Here is a 19223-nt window from a genome sequence, read left to right as displayed (position 1 = left end):
AAAACACTCCCTGCACCCGGTCATCTAAATTAAACAGCAAAATGGAAAAAACAAACCAACCATGAAAAATTTTCTCCTATGAACTCTTCCAGTGGCAATGCCAGCTCCGTGCCTCTCGAGGGGTAGGTTAAAACTTGAAAAAGAGTCTGACGAAATCATGGCTTCAGACATTTCAGGTCCCAGGCCAACCTAATATAACATACCACACAAGATCTCCAGTGATGTCTGCTCAGTGGCACCACTGTAAAGCCACAAGGCTGCTCTTTCTTTTCCTTTTTTAAACATTCATCTCAATGAGCAGCAACTGCAGTTGGAAGGAAAAGCCCTCTCCCTCCTCCCCTACTATAGGGGAATGCACATCACAAAAACGCAAGGAATTACATCTTGACTTGAAGCATAAGGTAACTATTACCATCCAAGAGAAGACTCTTGAATGGCAGGGTGACCAAGTTCCTTCCTGCGGTTGCTCATCCCACCTGTGTAGTGTGTATTGCACAGGCACAAAAGTGTGTTTGCGTGGTTTTGTTGCCACATGTTGGAGGCGTCTACGTTACTCATAAATGCTAAAGGCACTTGGCATTTTATGGACGTCATCCCAAACATGCTGACAAAACTTCTATACCAACACTATACCATTATGAGCTTTGTATAAGCTATGCGCTTTACAAGATAAATTGTCTTAAATGTTTCTCCTTAATGCAATTTTTTAAATCCCTTTAGCTGTATGGATAAGTAGTTCAGCGAACAATAAACTTTTTTGTTTAGAGCTCACAAGGAGCTATAAACTACTTCCATAAATGAACTAAAATAGCTTTCTACAGAAGAATCTTCCTGTTGGAAAGTCCAAAATAATGCATCCTTCTAAAGGTGGAAAGAAGAACTGCGGATCCCACCAGGAAGCCATAAAAAGCCCTTTCAAATGATACATCTCCTGTTTTTCCAAAGTATTAGACCTAATGGATCAGTTGTAGGGCAGCATCAATTCTTCACATACGTTAATTTCTGTGAAATTATGTAGGGTTTTGGCAAGTATAAGGTAACAAGCATAAAAAGATGGGCACTGAAGGTTACTCCGAAACTTCAGATCTCTCATGGAGGACAGATCAGCAGTCAGGACTTAAGTTACACATCAGTAGTTATTTGGATTTGTAAATTATTAATAGATATCATCCCCATCATAGTAGTACATGACAATTGCCTACAGACACCAGAAATGCAGTCTTTCTCTTTTTTTCCCTAGCATGGTATTCTCTTACCTGAATTTGGCGAGATGTGTAAACTGCTCATGTCCTTGGAGAGGCCGTTTGTTTTGGGACTGGAAATGGGTGCACAAGCTGACGTAGCTCGCGGCGGCCTCTTCCCAGGGACTTTCACAGTGGTTCGCAGCAAGTCGATTTCTTTCCCGTGAACGTTCTGCATATAGTCCTGGTAAGAGAAAAAAACCCAATAAAACCCTATATGAAACAGGTAGTTTGGTAAGCAATAGAACTAATGAAACCTGGTTTCAAAAGACTTTTGCCCTACGTCATCTGCCAGCACCCGCCATATGGTGTTCCCATTCCATTTTCTCGATAATCTCTTCCACACTTCTCACTACAAATACCCCCCAAAGTCTGGAGCTTTCTAATACATCCTCCAACTACCAGTTGGATAAGAGACAATTCACACTATGGCTGGTTCTGAGCCACGTGTAGGAGTTCACCAGCTAGCAGGTCCCAAACAGAAGGAGAAAACAAGGCTGACTGTCCCTCATGAGCATGCTTACTTGTGTCTCCTCTCTGCCAACATTTTATGCACTTCTCTCTCCCTCAAATTTGGCTGAAATTGGTCAGCAGGCGCAAAAGTTACAAAAGGGCACTGACTGGTAGAATTTCTGCAATTACAATATTGTTTCCTTAGAATATGATCCTTCTTCCACACACTCAAAAAATCATAGAATGGAAAAAATTATGCAAATTGTGTCTGATTAGAGTAAACACACTAAAAGCTGTAAGCCAGAAGTGGAAAAGGCTTTTCCTAATTCTTGTTTGGAAAGCCCACAAAGAGGAAATAAGCAGACAAACCCAGTCAGCTGTGGAAAGACAGAGGTCAACGGACTGGATCCAAGTGACGGCTTCCCGAGAAATCCTTGAGAAAGTTCTTCAAACTGTAAATAGCTTCTGGAAAAACTGGCTCTTGAGATTCTGCATTCCAGCTTCAAAGGCATTCCCTAGATTGTCTGTGGGCTACTTCAGATGAAAACACAAAAGTAAATGGACATGGGTGTCTTTTTCAGAGGGCAAATGACAATTCATTAAGGTGAGACAGCCGCTGAGGCTGCAATGCTGGGATACATCAGAAGAGATATTTCCAGTAGAAATGATGAATGTTAAAGCCAGAACACAAGACTCAAAGTTTTCACCTCCTGGTACACATGGTTGTGGTTACTTATGTTTCAGAAAAAAAATATGAAACTGAAACAACTATGAGGGCAATAAATGAAACGAAGAGACTGTATTTTATGAGAAGACATCAATCCTGATCAACAGGGGAGGTCCCAGAGGACTGGAGGCTTGCCAGCGTGACTCCCATTTACAAGAAGGGTCGGAGGGAGGATCTGGGGAACTACAGGCCTGTCAGCCTGACCTCGGTACCGGGGAAGATTATGGAATGGTTTGTCTTGAGAGCACTCACATGACAAGTCCAGGACAAGCAGGGGATCAGGCCCAGTCAGCATGGGTTTACGAAAGGCAGGTCCTACTTGACCAACCTGATCTCCTTCTATGACCAGGTGACCCGCCTAGCGGATGAGGCAAAGCCTGTGGATGTTATCTTCCTTGACTTCAGCAAGGCCTTTGACACTGTCTCTCATGGCATACTCCTTGAGAAACTGGTGTCTCGTGGCCTGGACAAGTGTCCTCTTCGCTGGGTGAAAAACTGGCTGGATGGACGAGCCCAGAGGGTTGTGGTGAATGGGGTGAAATCCAGTTGGCGGCGGGTCACAAGTGGTGTTCCCCAGGGCTCAGTGTTGGGCCCTGTTCTGTTTAATATCTTTATCGATGATTTGGATGAGGGGATTGAGTGCACCCTCAGCAAGTTTGCAGACAACACCAAGTTGGGAGGCAGGGTCGATCTGCTTGAGGGTAGGGAGGCTCTACAGAGGGCTCTGGACAGGCTGGATCGATGGGCTGAGGCCAATCGTATGAAGTTCAACAAGGCCAAGTGCCGGGTCCTGCACTTCGGTCACGGCAACCCCATGCAGCGCTACAGGCTTGGGGAAGAGTGGCTGGAAAGCTGCCCGGCAGAGAAAGACCTGGGGGTGCTGGTCGACAGCCGGCTGAGTATGAGCCAGCGGTGTGCCCAGGCGGCCAAGAAGGCCAACGGCATCCTGGCCTGCATCAGAAGTAGTGTGGCCAGCAGGAGCAGGGAAGCGATTGTTCCCCTGTACTCAGCACTGGTGAGGCTGCGCTTCGAGTACTGTGTTCAGTTTTGGGCCCCTCACATTGAGTTGCTGGAGCGTGTCCAGAGAAGGGCAACCAAGTTGGTGAGGGGCCTGGAGCACAAGTCTTATAAGGAGCAGCTGAGTTTAGTTTAGAGAAGAGGAGGCTGAGGGGAGACCTTATCACTCTCTACAACTACCTGAAAGGGGGTTGTAGTGAGGTGGGTGCTGGTCTCTTCTGTCAGGTGGCTGGAGATAGGACAAGAGGAAATGGCCTCAAGTTGAGGCGAGGGAGATTTAGGTTAGATATTAGGAAAAATTGCTTTACTGAGAGGGTTGTCAGACATTGGAATAGGCTGCCCAGGGAAGTGGTTGAGTCACCATGCCTGGAAGTATTCAAAAAGTGAGTGGACGGGGTACTTCAGGACATGGTTTAGTGGGCATGGTTGATGGTTGGACTCGATGATCTTGAAGGTCTTTTCCAACCTAAATGATTCTATGATTCTCGATGATCTTGAAGGTCTTTTCCAACCTAAATGATTCTATGATTCTATAAGGCGGGTAGCACAGGACAGCAAAATAAAGAGTGAAAAGGGGTACAAGCATTGCACAAAAACACATCTGGGTATATGTACCCCAAGAGGAAAACAGCAACTAGAACTCAAGATTGTGAAAAGATCTGTGCTTAAGCTCTCGAGTTAAGCTGGAAACCAAGAAAATGGTATTTCTGAGCAATCTTTTATGTGGAGCAGCTGGGACATAAAATCTAATTCCTTTTCAGATAGAACTTGATCAACTTAGAGAGGCCTGGGTGATGCTGTGGGCGTCTGCATGAGCAAAGACTTGCCAGTAAAGACATAACTCCCAGTTGTCCAAGTGTCCAGGGCAAGATTTAGCCAGATTACAAGGTGTTATATGAAAGACTACCATTATTTAAGTAGGTTGGTTCCAAACCTGCAGCATACAGACCTGTACACCACCAGAACATCAATTTTACAAATAAATACCTGAATGGGCTAACAGCATACCCGAGGTCTACATCACTGCTGCCACGATACGGGGAGCAATCAACTCCCTCATAAAAATCCTTCCACCTTTGACAGTTTTTACAATACAAATTATATATTCCACTCAAAACACATCAAAAATGTACTGCCAGACCAGCATTCACTTCTTCACAGCTAACATTAATCTGTGATAAAACCCCCAAACTAAGCCATCACACCAGCTTTTGTTTTTTCCCTAGCTGTTTGAGAATTATTAACAGTAAAAAGAGGGGGTCTGAACAATTCGTGGGGTGAGGACACAGAGCTCTGCTGCCAAAAGAAACAAAGGCAATCCATTAGTAAAAATTCATTCACTAGGTGTTAGATAGAAATGAACAAAGCTGTTTCATCCATAAAATATCAAGTTGGTGTAACTTTCTTGTTCAGTGTCAGTTCTTCACAAATTAAAATACAATAAGCAGAACATAATTGAGCATTTATTGCTTATGGGCTCTAAAATGAGGCTTAATCAGATAGTGACTAAACCTCAGCATGTACTCTTTTTAACAGACAAGTTTTTATTTAATGTACAGCAGACAGTGTACTCCATTTAAAATTTGAGAAGGAGGTGTTTATTCCAAATTCTTCAGATGAATAGCATGTATGATTTCCCTGCTACCCTGCCAACTTGTGAGATGTGACAGGGCATTATTAAAGCCCTTTTAATTGAGAGTAAACCAGGCTTAGGTGAGCTATAAACCATTTGAGAGAGTAAGTGAATGTTGGCAAACAGGAAATAAATGCGCTGTAGCCATACCGTTATTACACGAAAGTGCCCAAACACAACAGATGCCACATAGGTATTAATGTCAGCTTAAATATTTATAGGGATATATCAAATGTAAATAATAAAGCCTCTTTCATTGTGTGCAAGATGCATAGCGATAATCTCTGCATTTCCCCGAGGAGGAGAGGCAAGCACCAAGTTTCCAGTCAGCGAAGCATCCCCCCACCACGCACGCTCCTTCAGATCTGCGCTCGGGGAATAAAAGTTAAAACTACAAAATAATGTCACGGCTTCAGAAGTGCAATGGAGGGTTTGATCAGATTAGAACAGATGAGGGTCTTGCTGTCATCTGGAATATGCTGTGTTAAAGAGAAGACAGCAAGCCTGATTTTGATATGCAAATGTTACAGATATAACTCCCCTAGATGTTAGTTGTAGAAAATGCTGATCCGAGAAAAAAGGGGAAAAAACCCTTTAACAAGGCATGAGGGTAATTCAAAGCCAAGTACTTTTAAACAGCACTTAACAAGTCCCTAGAGCCCACTCAACAGTGGGCCACCCCAGAAGTGCCATCTTCTGCCCCTCAACAGCTTGAAAAAGTAGTAATTGCAAATCCATTTGCATTTTTCTTCTCAACTTGCCCATGTTCATCATTCAGCAATGCAGAAGAAAAAAAAAAAAAAGCAAAGCAAAGCAGCAAAGTGAAACCTCCCCAAACGTGTGGATAACAGGAGAAGCCAGCACCCCAGTACCCCGCACCCCAGCGCTTGCACCTTCGCCATCGCTTGTTTTTTACATTTCGCTCCTAATTATGTTGCATCTATTGCCATACACTTAATTAGCTGCATTAATGTGATTTCTTTTCACATAGTCAAGCAATTAAGAGCTATGATTGAGTTTCATTCAATTAGCCTCAACAAACATGCTAATTGATGTCCCAGATGCAAATGAGGTGCAATGAGAGAAACCTGCTAGCAATTGAGAGTTGTGGCAGGGAGACCCACAGCTCTCAGCCTGCTGACAGCAGCACAGCTTAACATGGCTCCCACCTTCTGTGGAGCTGCCTTCCGAGGTGGCGGGGGAGACAAGCCATTAGTGCCTCAGTTGTCCCAAACAGATCCCTACAGGAATAACGGGCAACATTGAATCAAATCAACATCGTCTCCAATTCTCACGGCAATGGCTGCTATGAGCTGGAGAAGAGCGTAGCATTTTCCTGCAGCCCGGTAGGCATTACAGACGCTGCAAACGCCACGGTTTCGTCAGCTAAGGACTATAAAAGGTCTCCATCTAATCTCTGAGCTTGTGAAATACTACGCAGGTAATGGCCTGCAGTTAACAGTAACTGGCAACTTAATCTTAGTCAGCTGTGGGGCAATGCTGCCTCTTCAAGTTAAGGCCAGAATGCATCAATCAATCAATAATCCCTAAAAATACACTCGCTATATTGATTCTCATTGCTTTTCATCCTGAGGTTACCGTTAGCAGTTTGCTCAAATATAGTGCTGCCGAGGTGTTAATTTGACTACTCAAGGCCATTGACCATTATCTATAGGACTAAATAAACTGTTAAAATATCAGCAAAAATCGTAAAAGCTACATTGACTGAAGATGACACAAAATATTATTTGACAGCGCCACAAAATGAATTGCCTTGAGTAAGAAAGAAACGATGTGCCATGACACAGAATAATGTAAAGTAAAATTACTTTAGTTCTGCTCTTCATACAGCTCTCCGTTTACAACAGCAGAAATTAATTTAACCAATTAACTGAACAGAAGCCTTTCAGACATGCAAATTGAGCAAATGGGTATGACGATGTTTTCAAAGCAGACCTACCAAAAAGAAACACTGCTATTTTGGGGGGCCCCTTTTGTTTTCAAATGCCAGCGGTTGTTAAACTTGCTGCCATACACTGCAATGAGTTCTGATTGCCCTAAAAGCCAGAGAAGACACTCCACCAAGGGCCACAAGCTGAACCCAAGCTACGTGATGCTTCCAGCTGGCTGCCTACTTTCTCCCAGCTGAGAAGACTGAAGACAGCAGGCAAACATCTCTTCTTCCACAGCCACGCATAGTGCTGTTGCTGCCTGCTTGGCCCTTTTTTCAGAGGAGGAAGGACATATGGATCAGATTGAGGGAGAGGCAGAAGAAAGTGCTGGCTGCTGCTTCCATGAAGGTGGGACTCAAACTCACATTATCCAAGTCTACCACAGTTATCTCAAATACTTCACTAAAGGACCACTGAGCATGTGACAGTGTGGTTCCTCCCTAGAATGATCCTTAAAGACGTGGCTCATGTTAGGTATGTAACACTGTGGATATCAAAAACATTACAGAGTTTCAGGCTTTTCAAATGTCTCTAATACAAGAGACGGTCATCCTTGTCACACACACACACAAAAATGCCTTTCTACTACCTAGGTTGTATTTCAAAACCATAGTATTTCATCATCAGTGTATTAAGCAAGAAAATGTGTATGAATGCTGAGTTACTGAATATAGTATTTATCAGTTAGTACCTTGAGAGCTGAATCCCCAGTGCTTTTTTGTATAGCTGCCTGCATGCAAAGTGAGAGTACAAATACCCCTGTCCTTAAGGCAGGTGTTTTCCTTTTGATTTGCACAACTGCAAAATATTTTCCAAGGTAACGGAAAACAAGTCCATGAAGAATGAGAGCTGAACCATTTTACTCGGCCAGGTTTCCACTGCACCAAAGCACCCAAGCAGGCAGGTTCTGGCAGCCTGCCTGCGCAGGCAAGTTCTGTTCTGCTGCAGCAGCAACAGAAGATGGAGTCGGACTCTTTCTGATCGAACTTGCTTTGGACTATACTTCTGTCCTGGGATTGCGGTGAAATGGCTAATCTGCAATCTAGTCTTCTTGGCCAAGAAACGTCACCAAGAAGACAGAAGGATCAAGCTGTAGAAGACAACAATTACAGCCTCCTGTGGCTGGGCTCAGTGGGACTGTGGATAGAGAGAAACCCCTTCATTGGAGTTTTATTTTTTACATCATGGCAAGAGGTGAATGGGACTCAAAGCTCTCATCAAAACCACTCATCTCAGCACTGCCATGTGTGATGATGTTAACGTTTTTAAAAATATCTGCTCCCTCCTAGAGAGCTTCCCCACGTTTCTTCCACCACATACCTGTCCCACTGCCACCCTTTTCCAACGTACAACATAACAAACAAGAGGGAATCTCCAAGAGCAGTGCCCTTCCATGTCTATAATGGTACACAAATAAGAATATCACACTTTTTCTCATTTTGAGCTATTAAAATCTCTCAGAAGAAGCCTGTTTTTCCAACCCTAGGAACTGGTCCAGGCCCAGGATGCTTCCCAGATCTGTCTCTGGTATACACTGAGCTTCCAAGAAAAACACCTTCATTTCCTGGCAGTTTTTCCTCACCGTTCAATCGGACAAAACACTCCGAACGCTTAGCTTACTGAGGCTGAGATAGCGTTTCCTGATCTGAGGCAAAATAAAAATTATTATGGAAAAGAAAGTTTATGGTTGCACTTCTGGATGACATCTTAAAGACTGTGGGCGGCCTATTTTTTGAAACAGAATTCCAGTTCCGTGAGCTGACCTATTGGACCCACAAAACCTATTGTTCACCCTCGGCAACAACTGCTTCCCAAAAACAAAACCCAATCCCGACCAAAACCCCCAAACCCCCGGCAGACCAGTAAACGGATGGAGCCTTGACTTTTGTGCCTCTACGTGGCAGTCAGACATTTTTATTGCAAAACGCCGTCTGGAAAAGATGCAAAACAAAATTGCTAAACTGCAAAAAGAAGAAAAGGGCGAGGGGGGCGGGGGGAGAAAAAAACAAAAGGCCCCCTTCCCTTTGCTTATTGAGTTCAAAGGCATAACATGCAGCACCCTGCAGCAAATGGGAAGCTACACTAATTTTAAAGCCATAAAACGCTATAAAGTGCCCTGCGGGGCAGGACTACACTGAAGCTAGTTGCACCTAAATAAGACATGGTTCATTTACTTCGCAGCTTAGCCTAATGTAATCATCAGCGGATTTCTAGCCTAGAGTTGTAACAGGCAAATAGCCGATACTGCAGGGGCGACACTCCCAGCCATTGAGGGGCCTCAGCTAGATTGCTGTTGATTAGAAAATTTTTCAGTTTTGACAAGCACTTAATGAACATAAATCGCTCCTTGATTGGTTTCCATTTGGGGCCACAGGCACACCTAAGAAGAAACAAAAGTCTCCAACTCCTCTCCCCCCACTTCCCAGGAAGGACCTCCGCAACAAACGCACCATCAGGTTATGAGCCACAGTGGAATATATTCATCAAATGTTCCTGTTAAATTAGCCATCCTCCCCTCTCACATATAAATACGGGCATAATATCATTCAGCTTCATAATATATAGTTAATCTTAAGAAAAGCAATGAAATGTTATTTTCTGAGGAGGAATAAAAATGCATTCTGGAAAACACTGATCACCCTAAAGCACTCTGTCCTGACAAAAAAGAAGGTCATCTCGAATCTGTTTTATTCACATTGGGAATCAAGAACATTAAATTTCAGTAATAAAAAGCATTGACTATTATCTCTACTATGGTGTTAATCAGTTCAATCAGTGTTGCAGGGGCAGGGGAGGAAGTTAGGGCAACATTTTCAATACAAAAGAAGTTTCACAAAATTTGGGGTTTTTTAATACGGATCACTCATTTTCATAAAATATTCAGAAAATTCTTCCATCTACACTTCGCTTCTCATTCAGACTTTGTAACAAGAACCACTGTAAAAGACAAATCAGAGTTTTACCATCCTGTGTAATTTATGAAGCATTTATATACACAGCAGTTAGCTCTGCTGGACAGGAAGCTCTAATTTGATAAAAACCAGTGATTAATTAATAGCTTGGCTTTTGCCGTTTAAATTGCAACTCATTCCAATACCAAAAATTTTCCCTGCCTTTTTGAAGAGGGAGTAGACATGACACTGAAGCGTATGTTTGCTGCTCCTTACTACATACTGCTAGTTTGCACAGCTCTACAACAGCAGTATTGTGTTTGCTACAATACCCTACGCTAATGACATGATAAATCTTGTCATGCCCTCTGAAATGAATGGACTTGAAACTAAAAACTCTTCACATTTGCCTTGTTTGTGCATTTGGTGATCTGTGAGTATCAGTAACAAGTCATGGAAGTGACTGTAAGAAGTTACTGTGAATAATCAGTCTTCTCCTTCCCCATCAACTGGGATTACGTATTTGACCAGTGCTTCACAGGGTGGCTTCCTGATCATTGGTAACTACAGTCTGATTTTGTACTTAGCAGGTGCAATGCCACTTTCAAACAAGACTATTTCTAGTTTGAAAAGCCACAAAGCCAGGGGATGGAAAATAATTTGCCTTGACAGCTATCCCAAATGATAGGTCTCACTTAAGGACTGCAAACACATTTTAGCTTCTATTTTCCCTACCTGTTTCTAAGTTTTTCTCCCAAACTTATCTTCACCCCATTACATGTTTAACATAATAATAAAGTTTTCCAGGAAGCTATAAAGTGAATGAGTGATATCTACAGCCATATCACTTTATAAAAGCCTCTTCTGCTTTTAAAACATTGTAGGTTATATGTTTTATGTTTAGTATCTTTACCAAAAAAAGTTACAGCAGCATGATTAACACTTATTTTTTCCATAAAGGTCGGTCATCCTCTAGCTATCACTAGAAGCAATGTAAATTCACAGTGAAACATGCCAGAATTAAGAAGGGAAAGCTCTGGAAAATTTAAGTCAATAATGTTAGAAAGGAGAATGCTGCTCTGAAGATGGCTTTGATGAAAAGGCTTCCAGAAAGAGTGCCAGTTGTGGTGAGCGGAAAAAATAAGGCATCAGCTCATCAACTGTAATAAGCAATTACTATACAACTGTTCCTATCATTCATTTTTTCTATCTTAACCAATGTTTTAGGCGTATTAATGGATATAATAAAAACTTACACATGCTTCCGACAGATTTATTTTCCTCACCACTCCAACTATATCCTCATTTTTAGTCTGTAGGACTTGCTTGGTGACTACTGTTTCAGGGGGTAGAGCTACATCTTATGTGAAAACCAACATATGCATATCCTTTTGTCAGTTCAAATACGTATTTACCAAAGCCTGATTTGAGGATTAGTTGTTCATAGAAAAGGCCAGCTAGAAGGGCTTTCAGAGCCAGCCAATATTCAGCTTTACATTACTTTGAAGCAAAAACAGGGGAAAAAAAAAACCAACAACAAACAAAGGGCATACATGATGGTATTTTAGAAATATATAAGAGCATGAATATTTCTATTAAAGCAACACAAACAACACACTTTGGAGGCATTAAACAGCCTGAGGTAACACAACCCTGAAAATAAGGCTGAACCGAAACGATGTCTGTAGGCGGTTGTTCATACACATGAAGGCGAGCGCTGCTCCCTTGGCTAGAGCAACACCCCGCTCCACCGCCAGACAGCTCCGCTGCCGACAGGCCATGCACAAAGACGCCACGCAGCCCAGCAAGCATGGCGTTCTCTTAAAAATGAGGAGACGGAATACTTTATCTGTGAGCATGCTTTCCATTTTCAGATTATTCAGGAAAATCGTAAGAACTGATCATGGTCAAAAATTTCAACTGCAGCTCTAAGAAAAAGGCTGCATAGTATGGGACCTGAGAGGAGCGCATGGATCTACACCACTTCCAGATACCCACATAGAGGACATTTTCAATAGCCTCCTGTTTCTCACCAAGTCTGCTTTTCCTGGAGGAAACGGCCAAGCAAAGAAAGCTCAACTGAAAGCCCACTCCCCCACCCCAAGTCGCAAAGAATTTTACAGTCTGTTTTGTACCATCTTCCAAGAAGATGTGCCCATATAATATATTGTTGAAGCTCTTGCACACAGTTTAGCCTAGTGTTGGCTATGACTCCTTACCAGGCTGAAATTTTGCTTTTTTTAAAAAATATACGCACTTCATTTGAGGCTAGAACACCCTTGCTAATGCTCCCTTTGAGATAGCTCATGTAGACTGCTCACCCAGTCAGCACTATTTTAAAGGAAGAATTTTGAAACTGTGGCTACTGTCTGATGAATTGAGCAGACCAGGTGAATCCACACACTTCTCAAGGAGATAAAGATAGGTTTCCCCCCCCTCAGTCACTGCTACAATGCTACACACCTTAACGCAGGTTATCAAACCAGATCAGTGAGGATGGCAGCAAGGTTAAAGAAGGGCGTTACTGCAATACAGACATCAGCAAGCAAAAATCAACCTTGCTGCGTAGGTACATGGGACTTACATACCATGCATGTTCTACATATGCATAAGACTTTCTTTCTCATGTATTTAAGAAGCTGTTCTTCCCCTGTAAGGTGCCACAGCATTGTGCTTTTACTTGAAATGAAATCTAGAACAGATTAAATATAGAAGGGGAAAACAGCATCCTTCCCTAAAAAGCTGTTTTCAGCCTTTTTTTTTTTTTTTTTTCCCTTCTTTTCATAAATGAGGGGCAGTGATGATGGGGATATAAGAGCAGAGAATGGACATCCAAAGCTAAAGTTTTGTCATCTACTGACCTATGGCATGATGGCAACCTTCTGGCAGACAGACAGTGGTGAAACATCATCAGCTATTCATCGGGATAAGGCTTAGATAAAGAAGCGGCATGTAATGCTGCCCAGCAGGTATCCTGGTGAATACATTTCGGGAGCCCTCGCACATGGCATTCTGCCATTAAAAGCCAAGAGATACCTAGACAAAATCCCCCGGGTCCCTTTGGGGAGGCTGACACTGAATTTGTCGGCCAGAATTTTAGTCATCCACTCAACGGCTATACTCCAGAAGCATAAGATGAATAGGTAGCTATGGTGAACTTTGAAGCCTGCAGGTCAAAGTTCTCTCTCATTATCCCCACCATTTTCTATCAGCGTAGCTCCTCAGCATCCCAAGGGACGGGAAGGTTTGAGGCTTGAAAAAAACTGACATGACCAAGTCAGAAAACAGTAGGGTGCTTATGTACATGTATTTTTCTTTCCCCATTTTTCTCTCCCCCCACTTTCTTGAAAAGAAAGAATATGAATTTAGCTATTGTGTCAAACGTCAACCTGGTGGCATTAGTAGTTACTCATTTAGCTGGCACAGTACAGCAATCATTTCAACATGCTGCCCTCCCAAACAGGCCTGACCCTTCCAGGGACACCTCCTCTGTAAGAAAGGTACTAATTTGATTTTTCACTCCCCAGCCCAAAACCTTTCATTTTGTAGCCAATCCTTTCAAGGAGGATGACGGTACTGATTTCTGCAATACGGACACATTCTCTATATTAAAAACACTGCCTTCTTGCCTGAGCTGCCACGGAACGCATCTGAGAGAGACAACTGATCCACTACTGGCCAAAGCTCAAGCAATATTTAATAAAGTACTCACTATCAGCCATTAAATATTATAATAGGTTCTTCCAATGCACGTGTTACATTCTGACTCAAACCACAGTCAGGAAAGACCAAATTATCTTCTGAATTTACTTCTCCTTCCACCACTAGAGGCCAGCCCACTTTTCGCTTCACAGAATTACGACTGCAAAATTTTGTATAACCAAAATGACCTCCATACTTGAAATAACCCAAATCTAACTAACTGGTTAGATTACAGCCAAGCTTTTTATGAGTTTAGGAAACTGACTTTAGGTAGTTAACAAAGGTTCTTTTCTTCAATGCTATTTAATAGGAAGGTTGGTAGGAATAAGGTCCTTATTTTTCAAAACAATGTAAGAAATTATCCCAAACAGCAATGCAAGCAGTTACAGATCAAAACTAGCAAAACCAAACCAGAAACACATTAGCAGAGTCCTGTTTGGGGGAAAACCCATTCACTTGGCAATACCTAAGAGGAAATTCTGACTTTCCTGCCTACAAAGTTTTGTACAAAGTGTACTGGGAGTGCAACTGACTTCAAGGATCTGGTCCTGCCTCTTCCTCCCACTGTGGTTTGCACAGGGCAGAGAAGATGCTACTCACATACTCATGCCTGATGGATGATGAACGCTCTGCAGGGTATATTAACAATAGTTAATTGACAATAAATAGTCCATTGACAGTATGGAAACATGCTGCAGAAGTAGAGCAGTGACTCTTTGAAGGCTGAAGACAATAAAAATAAGGCATTGAACTAGCATCATTTATAGTACAAATCATGTCATAGAAAGACTTTAACATGAACGAGCAGAACCCTAGATACTCCTAGAGAGTAGATTCAGTAAAGGTGTCTCAAGAAGCCCCTGAATGAGTACATTTTCCCCAGTATCTTCTTGTCAGTTAGGAGCTGAGCATGGTCCCTCACCACTACCTACCCACATACAGCCAAGGGAAAAGTAGTACGTTAAAAACCTCTCCAATCTACGCAAGGAAGTCTGAGCAAATGGAAATATGGAGCTGCGTACCTTTTCCGTGGGAGGGGTGGGCATGGTGGGGGATAGAGGGAAACAATTACAGGCTAGTAATTACTTCTTCTTTAAATGGATTCTTTCTAATCTCCAATGGATTTACCTCTAATCTCAAAGTAATTACCTCTAATCTCAATGGATTCTCACTCTGGGGGAGACTAAGCAGCTCCGGGGAAGCCTAGAGAAGTAGTACTCCATTGTCTGCAAGAGGCAATGAAAAACTAACACATGCACAGCAATGGCCAGGAACAATAGAGCACTTCTACAAAGCAAGGAAGGGACTTGGGCACGGACAATGGCAGCTTGCCTCCTCCTTGCTTGATGACCCAGAGTTGGCCAACACAATCTAAGGGAAACTCACGTGAGAGCTCCATGGGGGCTGCCTCGAAGGCACGCAGTGTCCCTTCTGTGACCAACACCAATATACAATTCAGGTATTTTGGGACTACTTCACCGCAGAATTCCCCAAATTTAAAGGCACTAAGAGTGGCCAAAGAGGACAGACAGATTTGTACAGTTTCACAAAAAGGAACAGTGAAAACCTTGCTCCAGAACAGAATGGCCGAGGGACAAGATTTCTGATAGCAAGCAGCAATGCCTTGAAGCTAGTTGTCATCTAACTTATTAAATAATTATTAAGAGACCTGGCCCTAACATCAGAAACTACAGTGAAGCATTACTATGGCAGGATCTGAGACTATGGAATCTTGTGTCAAGCCAGAGAAAGTGCTAATATTCAGCAGACAGGGAACAGCAACTTAGTGCAAGCACAGCATCAGTGTGACCATGCTCCTCAGACATCATCTATCTAAAGCAGAAGTTTCCTGCCAGTTCCACGTGTAGGTCTATGAGCCCCAAAGCATATCTACAGAAATGCATCTGATCAAAACCTTGATTTTCACTCCTTAATGAAAAATTGACCAGGAGCTGAAAATGATACCAATAAGTTTAGAAACAACTGGCCCTAAAAATGTTACAGCTGGCCCCACTCTGATTTTCGTATGTGCTATGATAATAAGATCTAAGACCAGATACGATTATAAAAGACCTTGGTGAAGGTCACACCATGTTTTTTATTTTACCGTTGCCTGTATTACAGAGCAAGTGAAGGAGCTGGGAATCCCCTGGGAGTTTCAAGATCTGGAGTCTTTGCATTGGCTCTGTCTTTTGAACTGCTCTGGGATGGAACGAGCCCTGACACAACTCACCTTTCCTGCTGGCATGCCCAGGGCAGATGGGGTGTGTTAGTTTCGAGTCAGATCCCTGTGTTCCTTCCACCCCCAAAACCATACCTAGGGATTGTGCTACACACACTGAGAGGGACAGACAGGATCCTTGGGCAGAGATAACAACAGACGTCTTAACATGAAAAAGTTTCATGGCACATATTTTAATAGCTATGCCATTTTCAAAAGGCTGCTCAGAATTACTTCTGAATAAACCATAACCACTGCACACTGACAAATACCAGAAACTCTCCTCACTCTTTACTACATCTAGGACACTTTTTCTTATAAAATGCTTCTGTTTTTTAATCCTGGAATCGACAACAAGTCCATAAAAGCATCAGCACAAAATAAAGGCTTAAACCGTTTCAGCTGCCTCTCAGGATGCAAGGGAACCCCAGTTCCAGGGGATTCAAAGGAACTTGACTGTACTCAGACTTGCACCAGGGAATTTTATTTCACATTATGCCTTTTTGAGAGGGAGGGGAATGAAGAGAGAGAAAGAAGTTCCTCCACCAAAGAGGGCTCAACAAAACCACGTCAGGACAAAGTCGCTAACACTGCTTTATCAGAGCCTGATGCTGCTGAACATCCAGAGAGCGTGGTGTACTTACATGTAAACTAGGATGGTAGGTCAGCACACCGTTGTCGCACAACGTCACATATTTCTTCTTCCACTCTTTATTAAGTGACTTGCCACTTCGCTTTAGCAGCATACCCTATTAGAAGAAAAAGGAAAAAAGATTAAACACTCTTTTGCCAATGCACAACTATTTAAGACACAGAAAGAGACAACTATAATTGCCAGCATTTTTAGATACGCTTTCTCCTGCAAGTTACTCATTTTCCCCTGCTTCTCGCATGATGCACGTTTTCTCCATCGGCAGCTTCAGTGTTTGCAATTTAGGAGGAAAAGCTCTAAGCGTGGCTTTCATAAAGCAAGTCACGTAAACAGAAAAGACTGTATCAGCACTGGCTTTGTCCAACGGGTAGAGAAAATCCTTTTGTACTGAATTGCATGCCTTGGGAAAGCACATTTTAATGTGACACAGAGTAAGGTTACCCATACGCACTCCTAGCTGATAAAGACACCATGCTCACTGCATTTCCTAACCCTCTAAAAAAAATGATGAACCCCAGGTTAAGCGAGGATCCTACTGTGTGGCTTGTGCTCCCTTCAGCATGTTCCTGGGGATTCCTTGTTGTCCAGGCTCAGCCTCGCCACAAGCAGGGAAGAGCACACGGTTATGTTCTCATTCCCTTTGCAGTAAGGTGATACCACAATGGAAATCCTCTTAGCTATTCATTCCAGCAAAAGAGACACCAATTCTAGGCAAGAGAAACAAAATGGAAACAGGGCAAATACAAAGTTTTTCCAATAAATTCTGGATAATTCAATGAAAGAGGTGTGATCAGAGAGGAAAGGAGGTGAGCAAGGTGACTCACCTTACCACAAATCATATTCAACCTAAACGTCAGTGATGAATACTAACAATCAACAGCTGAGATAAAAAGTCAACAGCATCTTCAAATGGGCAAGGACTATTTCTGCATATTAACGTGTTCTCAGCTTAAAAATAGAATTCATTTAGAAAAGCAAAATATAACATGCTGTAGCACACTGAAGGTGGTAAATCAAGCCATGCTTTAGCAATGCACTTCCCTAGGAAATTTTAATTTCCAAAACCAAGTCAGAAGGCAGTTCCTAATGAATTCATACAGTACTTTAGTTACTGAAAGTCTTTCTGAAATGTCCCAGTGGAGACACTATGTACAGTACCTACCACAGGGACTCACTGTTTCACAGATCAAGTTCCGATAAAAGCAGACACTTACATTCAACTGATTGAATCATAACTAGGAATCTAAACCAATACAAACTTCAGTTCTCTAATCCCCATAAAATGAGTTTTTCCATTCTCATTTTCCAGGGAACTTAAAAATTGGAAAAACAGAACATAGAAGGATGCACTACCAAGCACAGTGCTTCCAACTCCCACAAGTTGTTTTTGTTAAAGCAGGTTAAACCCTTGAAAGCCAGTTATGCTATCTGTTTTCGCATTAAACCTACAGCTTTATAAAGCAATCTCTCTGCAGACCCAATCCCAAAGCCACAAGGGGACAAAGGGCAGTTCTGCGCAAGTCCCCCAGAGCTAGCCAAATTCCAGATGTTAGAACTTTCAGCTGAAGTCCCTCGCCACAATCCATATGAACTAACAATTCTCCTTTTGCAACCACAGAGATGATCCCAGCAGAAAAGCCAAGTTCACAACTGCCTGTTCCTGGACACACACTTTGAATAAAACTTCAGAGAACAACCATTCACAATTCAAAGCAATCTGTGGATGGGACCGTAAAGAAAAGCTTGTGTCGGATGACTGAATTACACAGCGGTACAAACTCCGAACTTTCTGACCGTCTGGGGGTCAGATTCCTTTTTTTCTGTGCTGTTCCTTGCTACGACTCAAACTTTTACAAGAGAGAATGGGGTTTCTGAAACACTTTCTTACAAAAGCTTCTGCAAGTGCTAGTCGCACATCCCAATTACCGTCTTCCAGTGGTTAGAGACGTTGTTTTCTTCTATTAAAAAATGAAAGCTTATTTCTGCCTTTGACTTGTATGTTTGTCTATAGTAGGTGATCTGTCGCTTCACCTTTCCAATCTTTCATACCTCACCTGCAGCACATTCGCTCGCGTTTAGGGGGACCCCAATTCTAGTTATCGCTGTGCTGTGGGGATCAAAAATTACTGTTTCCCTGCACTGGTTTGTTCTTCAGACCTTTTAATGGGGAAAAAGCTGTAAGGATCACAACGGTGATTCCCCCCCCCGCCCCTTGCCTTTCTTTTGAAGTTTTGAAGAAAGTAAAATATATATATTTCGCACCTTTTTAACTGTCCCTTTGCTATACAGAAAATGTGTCATTACTTACGTAATTTTAAATTCATGCCAATTATAAACTCAATAAATAGTGAAAACCTGCCACTTCCATGATTTTTACTACATAGAAGTTTTGCTACTATCTAGGTATGAATTATGAATTTCTATTTTTGGAGCTAAATGAAGAAAATTATTCAAAATGAGGCTTCTCACCTTGGTTTTAAAGTGGAATTCCATGCTTTCATGTAAAAAAAAACCCCAACACGTCAGCATTACACATGGAAGATGTACCTATTTGTGTCTGACTAATAAACCAGACTTCCCAATCCATTTTCTTTAGGTACTACCTTGGCAAAAATAATAGGTTTTTGTATTATGTGAGAATTAAAAATATCTTCCAGTACCTGCAGAGGAAAATGCTCTGAATACAAGGAGCTAACTTAAATTGTTATGAAGCAGAGAAGCCCATATAAACCAC

At 42.3% G+C, this 19223-nt stretch overlaps 1 protein-coding gene across 19 annotated transcripts in view; it reads right to left on the bottom strand.

The window, feature by feature from the left end:
• AGAP1 (ArfGAP with GTPase domain, ankyrin repeat and PH domain 1) overlaps positions 1 to 19223 on the bottom strand; it is a 397188-nt gene that overhangs the window by 132352 nt on the left and 245613 nt on the right. For all 19 annotated transcript variants that reach the window (XM_030016796.2, XM_030016795.2, XM_030016798.2 and 16 more), the window contains 2 exons: positions 16482 to 16586; positions 1257 to 1425 (listed from right to left, as the gene is read on the bottom strand). In XM_030016796.2, coding sequence (XP_029872656.1) covers positions 1257 to 1425; positions 16482 to 16586 — 274 coding nt within the window. The remainder of the gene's footprint in view (positions 1 to 1256; positions 1426 to 16481; positions 16587 to 19223) is intronic.

This window comes from Aquila chrysaetos, chromosome 6, assembly GCF_900496995.4.
Source record: "Aquila chrysaetos chrysaetos chromosome 6, bAquChr1.4, whole genome shotgun sequence".
NCBI classification, from domain to species: Eukaryota; Metazoa; Chordata; class Aves; order Accipitriformes; family Accipitridae; genus Aquila; species Aquila chrysaetos.
The sequence above is the reverse complement of the archived record's forward strand: the minus strand, read 5'-3'. Positions and strand labels throughout refer to the sequence as shown.